This window comes from Anabrus simplex, chromosome 4, assembly GCF_040414725.1.
Source record: "Anabrus simplex isolate iqAnaSimp1 chromosome 4, ASM4041472v1, whole genome shotgun sequence".
Taxonomy (NCBI): Eukaryota; Metazoa; Arthropoda; class Insecta; order Orthoptera; family Tettigoniidae; genus Anabrus; species Anabrus simplex.
Window position 1 is genome coordinate 291,380,753 of NC_090268.1, and position 20,666 is coordinate 291,401,418.

The 20,666-nt window shown below is 36.4% G+C and overlaps 2 protein-coding genes across 11 annotated transcripts in view; one reads left to right on the forward strand and one right to left on the reverse strand.

The window, feature by feature from the left end:
* Positions 1 to 20,666, forward strand: part of LOC136871898 (protein shifted) — a 198,448-nt gene that overhangs the window by 126,215 nt on the left and 51,567 nt on the right. The gene's annotated exons all lie outside the window — the stretch shown is intronic.
* The window catches only part of Coq7 (ubiquinone biosynthesis protein COQ7, mitochondrial), a 112,386-nt gene continuing 92,200 nt past the window's right edge, over positions 481 to 20,666 (reverse strand). For all 5 annotated transcript variants that reach the window (XM_067145597.1, XM_067145602.1, XM_067145599.2 and 2 more), the window contains one exon: positions 481 to 899. In XM_067145597.1, coding sequence (XP_067001698.1) covers positions 622 to 899 — 278 coding nt within the window. In that variant the 3' untranslated portion in view covers positions 481 to 621. The remainder of the gene's footprint in view (positions 900 to 20,666) is intronic.

Sequence of the window (20,666 nt, forward strand, 5' to 3'; positions counted from 1 at the left end):
TTCTTACTGACCATTGTGATGATTTATAATGCCTACTAGCGTAGCATTATAGCAGCCCATTTGCCTCAAGAGGGGAGATGTATAATTCTAGCCACAACCTCTATTGGTCAGTTTGTACTCTTCCCTCATTCAGTCCAGGGTAATAATGGAGTCATACCTTGAAAAGAATGCTTGCAATTTTGTCCCACAGGAGTTCTTTTACATGCTGATAAATCTACCAACACAAGGATGGTTGCCATCTTAGGTTCAGAAAGGCAGCACTATACCATCTAAGCTATTCAGCCTAGCAAAAGATAAGAATGAAAGGAGCACATAAATTTCTCAAGTAAATTAGGGATTGTCATCTAAGTCTAGACTGAATCTTAAGACGTTCCAGCTTAAGAGACTTGCTGTGTCTTTGGAATTTCAGGCTTGCAAACCCTGACATCATAAGGCTTTGATGTCACAAGTGGGGAATAATTGAGAATTTAAAAAATATAATTATTCTATAGCTCGTTCCTTTTTATTCTTTCTAGTTTATTGCCAATTTATTACAAGAAAAATAAGGAATTAGAACAAAGAAACCTCTTCTTATTGTTCAGTTAAAAAAGACAAACTTATCCTATTTATTGTTCAAAATAACTATACAACTTTTGATATGGCAATAGCTGCTTTACAACCTAATTTAATAACTTCAGTAAGTGTCTGATACAATGGTGCTTCTTCAGCTCCATGATCAATGCCTTTGTCATGATGCTCCTGTTCATCATCACGAAATTTCTGAATAATTTCCATCAGTTCTTTATTTGCATCTGGGTCAGCCATTAGAGTACGCAGTTGGTCATTGTAATGTTCTACGATTACAGACTCAACAGCTACTGTACATGCCATTGCAGCTTTGGAACCAAGAAGTGCTGTGCCTGAAATAAGAAAGGAAAATATCATTATCTTACTATTTCAATGGGATATAGATGAACATACATACATACATACATACATACATGCATGCATACATGCATACATACATACATACATACATACATACATACATACATACATACTGCAACATGCCCTATGGTGCCTTTCTCTTCAATTTTGCCTCACAAATGGGTGATAAATCTAATGCAACCTTTGGTGGCCTCGTAGTCCTAATTCTTACCAAGTTCCAGGTTGGACTGATAAAAATATAGGTATCACCATCGCGCTGTACTTCCTCATACTTCACCTCAAGTTGTAGTACTAATTTAATATGATGTTGCCCGTGCAATATTTCCACTTAAATGTTGCTAATTAACTATCCGAAATCGGGGATGGATATACCAATCAAGTGCGGTGGTTGCATGTCCATATTACGTCAATATCTCAGGGTAAAAACATCTATGTATATTCAAAAATACTATTTACCTTCGCAAGTTCCGTTGAAGAGGTTGTATACTTCAATATGTTACTCATTTTCTCCAAAATCCTACCGTAGAATCAATATGAGCCTCTGAATATCATGATTACGAAATAGCAGTCTAAATATATCCTATAACTACTCTTCCTATCTCTACCTTTGAAAATAAACGCTAAAATAATCTTAAAACTAATTTATTAGCATGCCAATACTATAATTAACAAAATAATGATCATCTTTGGTAATAGAGGAAAATAAACTCGAATATCACATATTATCTTTCTTGACAACTCAAATTAATGAATTAACATAATTAAAATTGGGCAGGTATCTTTAATTCATCTGGGCAATTATTATTTTGCTGCGTGACCACATTTCATCATTTTATTTCATCATGGGGACAATTAGGATTTACTCTTTATTAAAGGAGGGAGTGGTCTTTCTTTCCTTTAGGTCTATTTGCAGTACTCTTTGGAATTGGTTTGGGAATTTGCATATTGACTTGTTTATGGCATGAGATAAGTAACTCTTTCCAATTATGGCTTCAAAATGCCATTTTAAGTATCTAAAAGAAATTAATCCTAACCATAAATATTAATTCCAACATCCTTATATATTAAAAATGTGTGCCAAAATAAAATTAAATATCTTCATTTACGAGTGCCATCTCCATGTTCTTCAACCGTCATAACCTGCCAGAATCGTACCGATCAATTAATTATTATGTGTATTTTCAATTAAAATGGTTCCTTCTACTGCCTACTAACTTTACCATTTTCAGGTTAACGCGTGTTCCAATATTGTATATTCACTATGTGAGACAAATACATATTACTAGGAGACTATATCTCCTTCCCATATGCACTTCAAATACATGTAAATTACGATCAACCTATCTCCATATTTCATTTGAGTTCGACCAATTGACCATTTAACCTCACTGCTACACTTAATATTCACATATCTAGGCCTTAATTCACTGCTTGCCTCATTTTCAATCACAACATAACTGTAGCTAAGCATAAATTCGCACCTATTTCCTTCAATCATTTACTTACACAATACCTATTCAACATCTCAAATCTCCAACAACATATTATCATTTATGCTTTTAATTACTGCGATTCCTCCACATACAATCAATATCTCTACTCAGCTTCTTCATAATGTCTACCACGTCGCCGTAAAACATTTCTTTTACCTTAATATCTACTCAAAACACCGCAAGCTGCTACTGTTTATTTCAACTCATCGTAAATATGGACGATATTGGCCTAGTTATTCAATCTGGTCATTGGGTAGCCTAGGTTTATTATTATTATACTGCACTTCACTTTCATATCTCAGCCTCGCCTAGCTTGAATACGACGTTCCCCTAAGCATATAGGTTCAAAAACATCACTTCTCTTCCCGATACTGCTCACATTAACCTCAGATCAAACTTATGAGCACGGCAGTATATTACTACACATAAATAATACGTATCTGTGGTTATTTTCTCCGGCATATGCCTTAGAATTCACACCTTGGCACAAACAGGTCATATCTTTGGCACTTCAGCATTCCTACAATTATACTACACCAAATGAAATACTTTATAGTTAAATTTCTTATAATGTTACTTATCTCAGGCCTTTTTATGTCCGACGTTGCTTTCTTCTTCCTCCTCACGGCATCTCGGAACGTCTAGCCTTGTGCTGGATTACGTCAAGCTGGATCTCTAGGTCTTCAGGCTTGAGCTTACGATGATCTGGTCAGCCTTCCTCCATCGCTTTAGGCTAGCTCCATTTCGTGTCCAATTTCCATGCAACGAAAAGATATTATTAAATTGATAGAATACATCTTAATTTTCAGTATATAGAGCTCTTCCAAGGACTTTGTCTAACTGTATTTATATTTCCTTTTCCTCTATAGATACTGCTCAGATTCAATTTTATTTTCATAAACTGGTTCTTCCTTGGTTTTCTATGTTGTCTGAATAATGTTCTTTAAATCTTATAAATGGGCTATACGTATAATTTGAGGAAAATTTGGCCGTTTATTAAGTCAGTGTAGGCCTTATTTACGAATGCCGTATTCCAACACCTCTTCTTCCGTACAGTATTTGAAATGTATTATGCGTGTTTCCCTGCCGTTTTTACGTATTTTCCGGTAGTTTGTTTCTGGATTCTTCCTTCGTATGGCTCCTATTACGGTTATATTGATTATGTCAGCTAATCTTCTGGTCAGGTAATTGCAATTCACAGTTCGTTTACGACGAAAATCTTCTTGCCAAAGTAGATAATAATAGAACGTTTTTCAATTTTTTTTTACGTACAATGGTTCATTTCTCATAGAGTTTCCTTTCCATCTTGCCAGGCACTGCCTCCTGATTGCGGTGAACTTGTCATAAAAAGTTATTCCGTGCATTCTCAACGTTTGAAGCTGATCTGCGCCATTTTTCTTCCGATCTATATTCATGTAAATTGACGTCAATCGTAACGTAATGGTACAATACATACATACATACATACATACATACATACATGGCAATGTAACATCTTTTGGCTCTCCCTTCCCTTTTATTTATCCATCTCTCTCCTTAGCCTACACCCTCAATTCACTGTTACCAGTCACAAATGTTATTAATTTGTATTCAACAACACATTTCAGGGCTTATATTCTATCATCAAGTGGTGAAATGGTGACATTTAATTGTTGCTCTATTTGATACACAGTTGTTTCCAAACAATGTTATACTATTTCATTGAAGAGTAGGAGCTATGTACATTATGAATTTATTACAGCTATGTTGGGTCAACTATAGGTGTGTATCGTCGATGAAATATACACTTGCTGCTAAAGCTTAGCATTGTTTTTAAACATTCATTTTCAATTTTACCAATGAAATGAAATGGCATATGGCTTTTAGTGCCAGGAGTGTCCGAGGACATGTTCAGCTCGCCAGGTGCAGGTCTTTTGATTTGACACTCATAGGTGACCTGCGTGTCGTGATGAGGATGAAATGATGATGACCACACATACATCCAGCCCCCGTGCCAGCGAAATTAACCAATGATGGTTAAAATCCCGACCCTGCCAGGAATCAAACCCAGGACCCCTGTGACCAAAGGCCAGCACGCTAACCATTTAGCCATGGAGACGTACAGTTTTATCACTGAGTACTGTAAAATGGGGTAACACCAATATAGTGAGGTTATTTTATTTGAGGTTATTTTTTTATCCAGTCTAAGTGTAAGCATTCGTCGCCATAAGACCTATCTGTGTCGGTGCGACGTAAAGCCCCTAGGAAAAAAAAAAAAAAAAAGTGTAAGCATTCCACAAAGGTAATGTGCTCATCAACAACAATGAATACCAACCTCATGCGTTCATCATTATTCAATGAAAATAAAAAATCCAATACTGAAAGATGGAAATTTGTATTATTAAAGGCATGAATAACTTATTTGCACAGCAAGACTTGCTGCAGTCAGAAGGTAAGTAATGTTAAAAATATGATCTAGAATCGCTCATGATGTGTAAAATTAATTTAGTTGCATTCTTCAGTTAATATAAACATCATATAATTACATAAATATAACATTTTGTAATTTTATAGTGTAACACTGATCATAGGAAGAATTTGTAAGAAGATGACCGGGTCATTGGGTAGATGTAGGTATAATCTGCTATATATGGAAAATGCCATTAAGGCAGTACAAACTGGCGGCAAATTAAGCATTACAAGGGCACATGAAGAATACGGAGTACCCTATATAACCCTTAACGATAAATTAAGGAACAAGTACAAACTGACGGCTGCTGCGCCTGAAGCTTTAAGTGCGGAGGAAGAAACTAATCTTGCTCAAGGTCTCCTAGAATGTGCGAAATGGGGATTCCCCCTTAAAGATAAAGATATATGTAATGTTGTGCAGGGATACCTAAACCATGAAGGAAAAGTCAAAAAGCGGGTCCTGAAATTGAATGAATGGCTTCAAGAATTCTTATCATGAAATCAGGAACTCGCACTGAAGACGGGACAAAATATCAAACAATCCCATGCAGAGAAACTATTAAAGCCTACTCTGAACAATTGGAGGAAACATCATAAATTATGATGAGCCTAATTTTACTGACGGTCCTGAGCAAGTTAAAGTGGTAGTGAGACGTGGAGTTAAAACACCCAGACCAGATAATGGACACCTCAAAATCTAGTATCACTGTGATGATGGTAGCGTCTACAGATGAGAAACTGCTCCCACGCTACACTATACACAATATGAAACCTGGAAAGGAGGAGGCATAGAAGGTGTTGGCAACAACCGCAATTCTAGCAGTTGATTTGACTTTAATAATAATAATAATAATAATAATAATAATAATAATAATAATAATAATGTTTGTGGCTTTATGTCCCACTCACTACTTTTACAGTTTTTGGAGATGCTGAGATGCTGGAATTTAGTTCAGCGGAGTTCTTTTACGTGCCAGTAAATCTGCCAACACGAGGCTGACGTATTTGAGCACCTTCAAATACCACTGGACTGAGCTACGATCACCCTGATATTGCAGACGTGAATAAAGAACAAATAGTGAGGAAAGAGACGGAGTTATCTTGCTCTTGCAGAAGGTTTTCCTTCACAAATGCAAAAGGAATTCAGCTTGAATAGAAAGCATCTCAATAGTGATTGTCAATTATGTATATCCAGAATTTGGAACCTTGTTTGTTTAATTTATGTGAGGTTGTTCCTATAGATATAAGGAAATTAAGATTGTAATACAATAATTTATTATTATGCTTATTCATTATGTTTTCTGCATTAGACTCTTATTATGTTCATAAATAAATAAATAAACAAATAAAATAAATGGCATAGCCCTAGTGTAGGCACTCCACTCACTCCGCTTGCTGTACACGGAAGCTTGGCGGCTGGTGATGCTCTTTTATTTTTAGTCCACAGGATTGCCGATAGGAACGTCCTTTACGATCTGCGAACTGTTGCCAACTGTTAAAGAAATGTCCAACGGACTGTTGTTGCAAAATTTATTATTAGGTTACAACCACTAAATTATTTTTTTCTTGCCGTGTGGGCAGTATGCGCTGCGGCGATAGTTAAGAGCCTTTCGAAGGGAGTGTGGCCCCCGGAGGGGGCCACTGTTCACATGACCAGAGCTTGGCCTGGATTTGCAATGAGAGGTTATAGCTACTAAATTACTTTTTTTTTTTTTTCCTGCCGTGCGGGCAGTATGCGTCGCAGTGATAGTTAAGAGCCTCTCGAAGGGAGTGTGGCCCCCAAAGGGGGCCACTGTTCTCATGACAGAGCTTGGCCTGAATTTGGAAAGAGAGGTTACAGCTACTAAATTACGTATTTTTCTTGGCGTGTTTCTTGCTGTGTTTTTATTCTGCGTGGGTTGGTACTGGAACCAGAGAGTTATGGATTATGGGAATGACGTCATGTCAGCCAATGGCCGTGCTCATAGCTGGCCAGCTAATTGTCAATGACGCGTGAAAACTTTCGTTGTGTTATGAAAGTAAACATACCTTTTTGGGCGTGTTGGTGGGTCCCTGGCATTGGTAATGAACACATCTCTCTTCTGAAAGGATTTTAAGGTACAATTCATATATATCTCTTTGCGAAGTTGTGTGTTATACACTGGAGTGCCTACACTAGGGTACTACCAAATAAATTTCACTGCTGCATCCCATCTGGAGCCATCAGTAATTTTTTTTTTAACTTAAAATATCAATTCGTATAACCCCCATACCATGAGGTAACACCGATCCGAAAACATACAATTTTAATCTATTTTATGGAAAGTTGAAAAAATTAAATTCATTGGCAAAATAATGCCAAGTTATAGTTAAACATAATTTAATTTTTGTAGTTCAATACTTTAATTCCTGAGAAAGTTACACTAAAAAATTCAAGAAAGCTGATTGGTATTCCCCCATGTTACGGTATGTGTTGAGGATCTATTAACTGATGTCTAATGAGTTTCTAAAATGTTATTCAATTTTATCCCTTTTGGATGCGTGTGTGTAAAACGGTGAGAGAATTTTGTATATTTGATACTTCGTGACCTGTGTCATACAGATGTGTAGTAACTGCTGACTTTTCATGCTTTTGTAGCCAAACTGTCACAAGGTGTTGTTGGAATCTGATGTCAAATCCTTTTCTGGTTTGTCCAGTGTAAAAACTGTGGGTTTTTTTTTTTTTTTTTTTTGTTGAGAAGCTGATGAGTATATTTGTATATTTTGCTTTTTGAGGGCTCCTTATGCCACCCAACCTCACAAAAAACAGCAACATTTAGAGCTATGCTTCATAGAGCATTTAAAACTACCATTACCTGAAGAATGCAGAACTGAAGAACTTCAATTCATAAAGCACGTGGCCACAAAAAATGGATACAATACACCTATAATAGATCAAATGCTTAAAAACGTCAAAAGAACAAATGCAAGAAAGTAAACACCTAAAACATACATACAGGATCACAGCACACCATTCAATGGAAAAGTGTCATATCAACAGCCAGAGCCCTCAAGAGGCAAAATATACTCATCAACTTCTCAACCTGCATCAAATCTTTCCACACTCAGCCAATAAACCAGACAAATTCAAACAGACTGGTGTATATAAAATCACCTGTGAAAACTGTGAGTGTTTTTACATTGGATAAACTGGAAGAAGATTTTACGTCAGATTTCAAGAACACCTGGTGGCACTTTGGCTATATAAGCATGAGAAATCAGCAGTTGCTGCATATCTACAAAAAATAGGTTATGAAGTATCAAATATACAAAATTCTCTCACCGTTTTATATACACATCCAAAAGGGATAAAATAGAACATTTTAGAAACTCTAGAAAATTACAGACATCAACTAATAGATCCTCAACACATACTCAATGATAACATTGAAAATGAATATTTAAAAACAATGTTAAGCTTTAGAAGCAACTGTATATTTCTGAGACGACACATACTTATGGCTGACCTAATATAGCTGTAATAAATTCATAATGTCCCTATTCTTCGATGAAATAATACAATATTCTTTGAAAACAATTGTGTATCAAATAGAACAACAATTGAGTGTCACCATTTCACCACCTGACGAGTATAAGAGTATAATCTGAAATGCATTGTGCAAATTAATAAAAACTGTGACTGATAACAGTTTTAATTATTTAATAATGAATTAATTCAGAGTCATGGACAAGGCTTTCATTAAAACATGTTTACGTTTAAGAAACATGTTTGTTGAAGACTGAGTTAGATCTGGAAGAACAGAGATTGATATTGAGAGACAGTGAATTTTTAAAATATGTAACAGGTAATCTCAGAAACTACAAGACCAATTTTGAAATTTCTTTTACCATGTGGAAGATAATATCATTCCGAGTAATACAGCCTATGTATCATCCCAAAATATAGAAGCATTCCTGTGAGAGCATGATTTAAGGAAAATAATTCCAGCAATAATAAATCTCAAAGTTTGTATGTTCACCTGTCTGCCTCGTAAGGCAGACCCTCCGATGAGGGTGGGCGACATATGCCATATGTAGGTAACTGCGAGTTGTTGTGGTGGAGGATAGTGTTATGTGTGGTGTGTGAGTTGTAGGGACGTTGGGGACAGCACAAACACCCAGCCCCCGAGCCATTGGAATTAACCAATGAAGGTTAAAATCCCTGACCCGTCCAGGAATCAAACCTGGGACCCTCTGAATCTAAGGCAAGTATGCTGACCATTAAGCCAACGAGTCGGGCAACTTACGCTTGAGACCCTTAAAACTGAATACGCTATCTAAACTGTTAGTCCTATGAACAATGGAGCACACCAAGTGTACACGAAATATGACACGCAGGGAAATAAAATGTGAAGCAAATCATAGGAGAACATATGCCTGAGACCCTTAAAAGTGAATAACCTCTCTAAATGGTCACTCCTACTAAATAATGGAGTCAGCAAGCATACTTAAAATTTTATTTCATATAAAAAAGTTAGTAAGCATTCCCTTCATAATTCTAACAGTATTCCAGAAAAATACACTTTTCTGTGTTTTACCATCACACTATCTCTTAAGCAGGCTATGTAGCAAAAGAAAATATGAAGCAAGTCGGAGGAAAACATATGCCTGGGACCCTTAAAATTGAACAAGCTGTCTGAACAGTTAGTCCTATGAAACACTGGAGTAAAGCAGGTGTACTTAAAATTCAGTTTGCCAGAAAAAAATGTTTATATGAGTTTTCTTTACAACTCTAATCATTTCTGAGAACAGAATGTTTCTGTTTTGGTGCATACTTTTGAGAGTTGGAGTGTGATGGACGTCCTTACTTTGAATGAATAAAATAAGCCACAAAATGGCAGAAGCTCTACCATTTAATTCAAGAACTGCTACACACATTTGTGTGTGATTTATCATGCCCACTCATCCTCTTGTCTTTTCTAGACTTTTTGCAGCAACCAAGTAAAAACCATATACAACTAATTTCCACTTCAGTTTGAGGACAGTACACCAGCACCACTTGTAAGTCTATCTTATTTAGAATGCCTTTGATTGGAACAATAATAGATTAAACAAATGGCGAAACAGAAACACACTCAGTTAGCTATTATGGCATGTAGGTTCACTGCAAGATACTGCAAATAATACCGGGTGGGCAAAATAAAAGTGGCCTGGAAAATATTTACAAGAGGACTGACATGAGACTGACTCTTGTTAATGGACATCACAGAAGATGCTGGAAATCGACTCATCTGAAGAAAGTAAAAACTGAGGACCCAAAAATCCTGACTTCACTTCAATCAGAAACCTCCGGCAGAACTTAACACGCAAAGGTTCGTCTAGATGCTTTAACGTGTGCATGACAGTAAATTTGTAAGAATATAGAGATGCAGATCTTTTTTGATAATGTTTCACCATGATGATTTATTAATTCCCGCTTGCATGGATAAACGGCGTTGAGATTCCGTTAGACTTCATTCCAGGCTTTCTTTCACTCGAGCGATGTTTTCTGGTGTTCAAACTCTTTTCGGATAGTCATGGTTTTTATTCACTACAGAGCCCATTTCACACCATTTTGCCACTAAGTTTTGCATTGCAGACTTTGCTAGAGGTTTTGCCAAAAAAACTTTGTCTTAAACTCACAAACACGATTTGCACAGGTTTTCCACAAATCGTGCTTTCCATAACATTTAAAGATAAAAATTTCATTGTTCCGTATTGAAAAGTATCACAGTTAAAATTGAAATAATAATAAAGAGGTTCAACCTATTCAATACAAAAGAATAAGAAATGCAGTGATTACATTCTTATTTAATAATAAGTAGAAGTGGTACCGGTTTCTACCCTAGTCCAGGTCATCATCAGCCGATTAAAACATGAAAAACAATGCATAGGAAAAAGAAAATAAAAGATCAAGTTCACTCTGGATCAGTAGAAGAGGCGATATAAAAATGACAGGGGTAGACACTGTAAAATTCAGAAGAAGTAAAATGTAAGTCACTTAAAAGAAACAGTGCGTAATTTTCTGAACAGCAGTATGGCACATGCAGTGTTAGACGAAGTCTTATAATGTTATGAAAAGCGGAGAATGGTTAAATGAGCTAGCTTGTATACACTGTCAGGCACAAAGTCAAAACACAATCGAACACATATGAAGATCCATAAACATGCTGAAGCTGAAGATGAGTAGATCAATTGAAGTAACTTGCCAGCTCCCGGTGATCAGCACGATATATTCAGTATCAGGCACTGTGGTTTCAAACGCCAACGTAAAATGAAGAATAGCTTAATGTATGCTTTGGTCCCGGGAATGTAAGTATATATAGATACATATAATATAATTCAATATAATTGAATAAGTAATTATGATCCTGTAGAAAAAAAATTCAGTATAACTGAATTATATTATATGTATCTATATATACTTACATTCCCGTGACCGAAGCAAATACTTGATCATTAAGCTATTCTTCATTTTACGTTGGCGTTTGAAACCACAGTGCCTGATATTGAATATATCGCACTGATCACTGGGAGCTGGCAAGTTACTTCAATTGATCTACTCATCTTCAGCTTCAGCACATTTATGGATCTTCATATGTGTTCGATTGTGTTTTGAATTTGTGCCTGACAGTGTATACAAGCTAGCTCATTTAACCATTCTCCGCTTTTCATAAACATTATAAGACTTTGTCTAACACTGCGTGTGCCATACTGCTGTTTCTTTTAAGTGACTTACATTTTACTTCTTCTGAATTTTAAAGTGTCTACCCCTGTCATTTTTATATTGCCTCTTCTACTGATCCAGAGTGAACTTGATCTTTTATTTTCTTTTTCCTATGCATTGTTTTTCATGTTTTAATCGGCTGATGATGACCTGGACTAGGGTCGAAACCGGTACCACTTCTACTTATTATTAAATAAGAATGAAATCACTGCATTTCTTATTCTTTTGTATTGAATAGGTTGAACCTCTTTATTTATTATTTCAATTTTAACTTTACATAACACTCAACAATGAACAGCACAGTTTTATTGTGAGCACCATTTTGTGTCGCATTCAACTCGTCGGTAAACATGTCTGCTCCTCTCACTCACTCATAAGTAATGAGACAGCGACGTACTCAGGAGATGCGCACGTCCAGAAATGTGACAGCAACTGACTGGTGGATTGAAATCACGATTTCCAGCATTTCCTGTTATGGGCAGTTGTCCTGTTCGTTAACAAGGGTCAATTCCGCATCAGACTTATAAGTCTTTTCTGGACCAGTTTTATTTTGTCCATCCTGTATAATGTAATATAACAGAGGTCGTTATAACCCTTGCTCAGTTGCAGCCATCGTGGTTCTTAACATTCTGCGAGTTGTTATGATAAATACTAGCAATATGTCCTGGAAACATACTGTTCTTTAGGAAACCATTTTACATGATATCTATACACAGGCCAATTATCTTATATCTGTTCCTATACCAGTAATAAAACATTAATCATTAATAATTTTTCCTTTGAACATGTTATCACACAGACATATAAAAAACCCACTTTATTGAGTTAATATTGCTGTCATGTTGGGTTTCTGTCTATTGGTGGATCCTTTAAGACCCTGGGAACAGTGACAGTCTTTCTGGGGATGTAAAATGGCAGATGGTGAGTGAGTGTCTGCCACTGTAATGAAAGCTGCCCAACTTGATTGTGACTGGCAGTAGGCAAAGGGCCCTGCCATCATAATGAAAACCCCTAACTCGATTGTGACTGGCATTAGGCATGGGGGCCTGTCATTACAATGAAAATTCCCTAACTCAGTTTCACATGAGAAATGACATATGGAGACTTCCCCTTCTTGAAACTGGAGTAATGCTAAGAGCAATGCAATTTAATAAAATCTTATTCACAATATGTACACTACTTCATCTAGAATTCTGTATACAATGTAGGATTCTGTGGTGAAGTACAGGTACATCAGGTAGTATCTGTATAACTGTAAATTAAATTATTTCTAGTTCTAATTAGTAGTAGTTACATATCTTTCCACAAACCAAATATTTAAAAAAATATTGATGCTGTTTAAAACATCAAAATTGAATGATAAAACAGTAACTTAATAGTTACAAGGTTTGTTAAAAAATACAAGAATTCTCACTCTGTCAGGGCTGAGCCTACTTCTTTCCTGTCACATATGAGTCCTGTTGTGCTAAATGGCTCCATGGCTAAAAGGTTAGTGTGCTGGCCTTTGGTCACAGGGGTCCTGCATTTAATTCCCGGCAAGGTCGGGAATTGTAACCGTAATTGGTTGATTTTGCTGACATGGGGGCTGGGTGTATGTGTCGTCTGCATCATTATTTCATCCTCATCATGACGCGCAGGTCACCTATGGGCGTCAAATCAAAAGACCTGCAACTGGCGAGCCAAACTTGTCCTCGGACACTCCCAGCACTAAAAGCAATACACCATTTCATTTCATTTTCCTGTTGTGCTAAGTCTCTCACAAAATACTGTTGGTGGTGGTATACATGAATGTTTCACAGCTTGTTTTTGCAGCTTTGGAAACTTTGTATTTATTTTACGATAATTGTAAACACTTGAAAGTTGGAATAATAGATCTTCTTTTAGGTATGCGGTGACTTCATCTTCAGAAGTGTTAACTGACAGTGAATTTCATAGCTGCCAACTTTTAGAAATAAAAAATCATCACATATATTGCACAACAGTCTAAGTGAAGAAAAGGTCAGGATAAAAGGCATACATATCTACAGTTATAATGTGAATTGACCATTAAATTTAAAATCTTAAACTAGAAACAACATTAAAATGGTTACAAGAAAATGTACCTAATCACTCTCATTTATGACAACATATATGCGAATAATAATAGTCGTACCTCGATGTCTTGAACCTCCATTACTCGAATTTTCAGTATCTCGAACTAACTTAGATTTTCCGGCCATTTGTCCTATTCTTCCCGTGTATTTATTTCTCTATTCTTGAAATTCTATTATACGAATTTCTCGATTTCTCGAAGCAAACATTTCCTCCCTTGAAGCAAAAAAATACTCTGTAAGTCGAATTTTGTGCAACATTAACTGTGCTATACGGCATTTGCGGTTTATTAGGAACAGTTAACAAGTAAAGAAAGGGTTCCAGTGAAGCTGGAAACTAATAATGACGGCAACCGAAAAACTCAAACTTCTAGTGATTGGCAAATCCTCGCCGCTTCTCGGGTGTTAATTAATTATCGGTCACATATGAAAGCAAGCCCAGAAGTTGCAGATGACAAGCTCCATTTACAAAACTCAGCTGCGAGGTACTGACAAGAAGTTTCAACGTGAAGGGAGGAAAGATTAACCGCAACAAACAGAAGAGACTAACGTTTTTTGTTTTTTTTTCAAACGTGTTAACAGAGCTATGTTTCTTGTTTCACTACTGTGTGTACTGTGCCCTGTCTTCTAAAAAGTTACTATAAAAAGTCTTATAATTCAGTAAAGGCACGTAGATACATATGATTCAATTATGTGCTGTACATGCTCAAAAACGGTATTCTCTATGTCTCAAAATCTCAATAACATGAAATAAAATTTATTTCCCAAGGTGATTTGCATAATAGTTTCCTTTATTAGACTGTAAAATGAACAGGAATTTAATTTTATAGGTATCTCTGAACACTTGGAGATAATGTTTGTTATGTTTTTTGGCCATAACATGAAGAGAAAATAACAGAAACTGTCACCGACACAACTCTCTGAAATACATTCAACTCATTAAAATTATGAAGTAAGAATAAACAAAAATGCACTGAAATATGCGAAACTACCACATATACAACGGATCGGTATGTCTCATACATTATTAACATACGACTCTGACATGGGGAAAAGCATACAATCGATAGAAAAAACAGATGGTATACAATTCCAACAAAATTACGCACAAAAAGGATGTTAATAGTGTGTGAACCACACAATAAGAAACTCATTCTTTTGTCCCAATTAACTGAGTAGCTAGTCTCTCTTGCTTGTAGGACAATTGCTGTCCTGAATCTCCAGCCGTAAAGCACACATGCTACTGTAGCGAGCAGGAAACACGATACACAAAGGCGACGGACGATACACTCGTGAAAGAAAGCATCAAATTAAAACGCTTGAAAATGAGGTTGGGTGCATTACACAAGCACATAAGAATTTGTCCTTTATCCTAGGGGAAGAGTATTGAATGTACTGGACGTTATCCATCCATTATCTAAAGGCACTGCAGCCAGAAATAGGAAGAATTAAAAACAAATCGGACAATCGGAAGACGAGTTAAAAAAACAGAAAGTTTCCGGGTAAATCGGAAGGATTGGCAGGTATGGAATTTGTTGTGCCATTTTCTTACATAATGCTGCGCAGTTGTTCTTCCCAGAAATTTTTGTCAGCCGGGTGTCAGGAATGTGTAGCGAGGCGGAAAATAGGGCGTGAAAAATGGATATTATAAAATTTCACTTTATTCCCCTCGAGGCATTAATAATATTGAACAGGTAAACATTAACTGCAAAACTGAACTATTTTAGTGTTATCACAAACAAGACGTAACAGAGTATTTTGAACTTCTAGTGTTCTACCATTTGTTCATAATCATGTAACAGGGGGGACTTACCATTTCGTTGCTGTGGAGTGCCGTACGGGTTATGACGTCATATGGAATCACATGCGATTTCATGCTAATCCAGGCACCGCTCACGCATGACACTGTGTAGTAGTCAAGCTAAACACTTAAACTCCGATATAATTGATGCAATTATTCTGACAATAATGAAGATTTGTTATTAAATAAACAGTTTTACAGTATTTAAATTTAGCCTTGGATCATCCAATGACTCAAATATATATTAATATTATGGAACTAGCACATATCTAGGTTATGTTAGAAGGGTGGTCTGTAAAAATGGCAGGGCAGTCCGGCTATGAAAAGGTTCTAGGGAGAACACTGCTGCGGTACAGGCACCACATACCAGGCAATTTTCTTAGCTCTGAAGAATAGGTCCTCTGAAATAAAATTATTTCAAAAAATCTTTACTATACTATTTTTAGTGAGTGTTTAAGTGGACCCCTCAATTTTGCCCAAGATTTGAATATATGGCATATTAAAATCGAGTTACAAACTTATCTCTTCAGTTGTAGGTTCAGGACCCTCCTGTTGATTAGCAAGTTGCACCAGTTTGTCTATAGCATCAGTAAGAGCACTCAAACTGCAAAACGACCATCCTTTTAGGTGGGGCTCCAACAGCGTTGCAGTGCAACATATTTTGTTATTTTCAATGTCTTTGCACAGCATAATAATTGCATCCAGTAATGAGTGTCTTACTGTCACAATTACTGTTTGATGGCCTCTGAATACAAGGTATAATACTGTTCACTATGATGATAATGTTATTGTTTTTACATCCCACTAAGTACTTTTTGATGATTTTTGGAGACGCCAAGGTGCCGGAATTTTGTCCTGCAGGAGTTCTTTTACATTCCACTAAATCTACCAACACGAGGCTGACATATACGAGCACCTTCAAATACTACCAGACTGAGTCAGGATCGAACCTGCCAAGTTGGGTCAGAAGGCCAGCACCTCAACTGTCTGAACCACTCAGGCTGGCTGTTCACAGTGGCACAATGGGGATTGTCTAAGAAGATTGTAGAAGAAGGGCGAGTGTTGCTTGATCAAAAATGTTTAAGTATTGAACAATAAATCAGTACGTTCCCATTGCAATACTGTAAGATTTACTGGAAGGCTGAGGTCAGCAGATATGAATACAGTGGTTCTCTTCCGTGCTTGAAGTTTTTTTGGATATGGAGAGTTGAATTCCATTGTGTGCATTCATCTTGAATCAGGTGGTGGTATGCCATTGTGTAGAAAAAGATTTTTCTGTGCAACTTTAAGAATACTTATTTTCAGGAATGTTTGAAACTTCCTATTAATTTTCTTCATAATGCAATGAGATTTTGAATCAATCAATCAATCACCATCCTTTTGCATTTAGGGAAGTCACCCGGGAGGCAGATTCTCTGTCACTTATTTACCTAGTCTTTTCTTAAATAATTTCAAAGAATTTGTGGATTTATCGAACACCTCCCTAGGTAAATTATTCCACTCCCTATCTCCTCTTCCTATAAATGAATATCTGCCCCAATTTGTATTCTTGAATTCTATCTTCATATTGTGATCTTTCCTACTTTTAAAAACACCACTCAGACTTATTTGTCTACTAATGTCATTGTCACTGCCAAGAGGGACACTTCATGCCATATTCATAGATTATACAAAAGCTTTCAACACCATCAGCAGAGCAATCCCAATAATCAAACCACACCATTACTTGCTGCCTCTCATTAGAGACCTAACAACAAGTAATAATATTCAGATTGATGATAGCATTACTATATTCCAGCTGATAGAACAGACAAGAGGCGTTTTACAAAGCGATGCGCTCAGTTCACTCCTCTTCGTAATAGCTACAGCAGACATTGCAACAATATAGGGTAACACAAGGCTAATGATGTATGCAAACCACATGGCACTGATGTCAATCTCACAGGAACAGCTCCAGACAGTGTTTGATGACCTGACAGTGAGATGAAAATTAATGAAAGCAAAACTATCTCCATGACTTTAAGGGGATCGGTACAGTAAACAACATTCAAAAATTTGATTTTTCAAAGTATTTTTTAATGTTTAACTACACTCTTCTAGTTCATTATGGTGAAAGAATTATTTAAATATCTGCACTAGTATAGGAGTTATGATTTAAAATGCTAGACACTGCATAGGATATTTAGAGAATTCTGAAAATTCTGGAGATAAGGTATGGTGTACGGTACATAGAAAGAATTCAAGGGGAAAAACATTCAGATGGCAAATTACTGTCTGGAAAGGAGATACTGACAGATTCTGCAATAAAAACTCTGACGACTTACAGTGGAAATGCTATAAGAAGTAACTCAACATCAGTAAATGATATGAGAACTGCTATCTGGGCTATTTGGTACGATAAAAACTCATCTGATGAAAATCCACTTCATTACTTCTGCCCAGAAGGAAATAATTCCTGGTGCCCGTACCAGCGCGCTGTCAATGCAGGCAGCGTTCAAGAATACAAACACAAAAACACATTACAATCAGCCGTTATGGATGTGATTAAGCATGTTTTCAAGGATTTAGTTGCTACTAAACTGTTGAAAAGGTATTTAGGAGGTTATACACAGAATGCTAATGAGTCTCATAATGCTAGGATTTGGAAAATGTACCCAAAAACTGGATTCTGTGGAAAGACAACTGTGAAGATTGCCACAAATGATGCAGTTATGACATTTAGTGATGGAGTGAAGAGTAGGTTGGCTGTGCTGCAAGAAATGGACTTGACTCCTGGTGTCTTTTGTGAACGTGCAATGCTACAAGAGCACGTGATGCGTATGAAGTCTGCTGAAGAAAGGGTATGAGAAGCCACAAAAGGGGCCAGACAAAGCAGAAGAAAATTAATACTGGAATATGAAGCTGAGAAAACGGTTTTAGAGGGAACATTCTATGCCCCAACAGTATTTTTGCACACACTGGAAGGCTGCTGTGTCTTTACAGGCGTCATATAACTTTGGAGCTCATTTTCTCAAAACTGTATTTTTCAAAACCATTTCCCTTGTAACTCCTAAATTATATGGTGTATTGCAATGCCACTTTCTCACATGATCTTAGTGACAGTGTCTACAAAAATGACCTAACTCATATGCCTAGGGTTGATAATTGTTTGTAAAAAAAATTATCTACATGCAAAAAAATGACCAAAATATTTAAGTAACACAAAATTAAAAATACTAATTTGGCAAATATAGTTCTGGAAGTGGTCAGTTTTGTAGCTGTCACTTCAATCAGTACACTTAAAAAAGCAGAACGCTAATATATTGATAAATGGCCCAGCTATGAAGGATACGGTGAGTACAGACACACAAGGAGCCACCAATTTGAATAATTAATTGGTGAATTCAATAATGCCAAAAATCAATTATGAGATATGTGCTTGCATAGTAAACATGTAGTATGCTTCATTTAGAAAGTTTCATTGTCATACATACAGTAGAAGCTGATATATAAATTATTTAAAATGTCCAAATTTTGAAGGTTGTTTACTGTACCCATCCCCTTAAGGAAAGGAGGGAAGCAAGCCCTTTTCTAGGGCTAGAAGAGGTTATGGAATACACTAGAAGATGGGCACTTAGAATAGATGTACAGAAGATGCAGATAATGGTATGTAGGAAAAGGAAAGACAAGAAAGGAAAACTTTGGATAGTAGAACAGGAAGAAATCAGACCAGAAAAAAAAAAATTGAGTATTTAGGAGTAATAATTAGTAGCAACGGAACCTGGAAGGATCAGATCAGAAGAGCCAAACTTAAAGGGAGGGGAGCACTTGCAGTAGTGGGGGTATTAGAAAATAAATTCCCGGATATTAAGTACAAAATTCAGAGAATGGTCTTCCAATCAATGATTAAAGGAAAAATGTTATATGGGGTAGAAGTGTGGGGATTGGAGGAGAATAGAAATGAATTAAACCAGGTGGTGGCATAATTTAGTAAGATTATGATGGGGGTTCCAGATTGTACTGCTAATGTGGGGACGAGATTAGTATGTAAAGAATCGATAGACATTACTATAGCAAAGAGGGTGATGAAGTATTGGATGAGATTGGAAGAAGGGAAGGGAGGGGACTTATTACAAGAGGTGTATAGGTTCCAGAAAAGTATGGAGAACAAAGAATACTGGGTGAATAAGTGCAAAAATAAATTACAAAAGCTAGGGTTAGGAGATCAAGGGTGTGAGAGATGGGGAGAGAGGAAAGAATGGGTATGGAGAAGGGTGAAAAAGAGAATGGCTGATATAGAAAGACAGAGTTTAATAATGGAATGTAGGGAAAGAGACTCACTATCAGTATTAAACAAATTGGTGGAAACTACTAACCCGAGAACCGAATTTGAGGGTAGGAGGGGTAAAAGAGGTTTTTGCTGGTGGGTTATGGGAGTTCCAAAAAATAGAGGATGGATAGGTCGAGAAAATACAGATAGATGTATTTTATGTGAGGAGGGATGGTCGGACCTGCATATATTTACTCAATGTAGTGCGTTAGAGGAGATGAAAAAGAAAGTGTTGAGTAAGAAAGAGATAGAAAAAGTAGAAAAGGGTTATAAGATGATGTCATGGCTATGCAGAGAATGGGAAAGAGGAACAAATATATCAAAATATTTAAATTTGGTTAGAACTAGATTTTTAATAAATTTAGAATGGTGTTTCAGAAGAATGGAAGGAAACATGTAGGTGAAACTGGTGGATTATATATAACGTAAAAAAAGAAAAAAAAGACGATAACTGAATATACTGGAAAAGAATGTATTATTTTTAAAAAATTGTAGATATTGAAAGAAGATTGTATTATGTTGTCGAATGTGTGATGTTTCAGTTAATGTAGTGACAAAAAAAGGGATGTATATATTAGTATTAAGAAGAGAGTTGAAATAGTTAGATAGGGACGAGGATGAGTTGAAAAATTGTTATAAATGTGTAATTAGTAGTGGCTGTTTAGAATAAGAGACATAAATAAGATGAAAAAGGAACTGTAGAACTGTTGGCACGTTCAGTGTTGCTGAAAGGTGTTTTAAAATATTAATTCTAGGACATAGGGTTAAAAATAAGTAAGCAATGTGTTAACTATAATGGATAAGTTACTATAAGGTGGATGAAAAGGTGTAAGTGAGAAGAGAGATGGGTAGATTTGGAAGAGGGAGGGGAGGG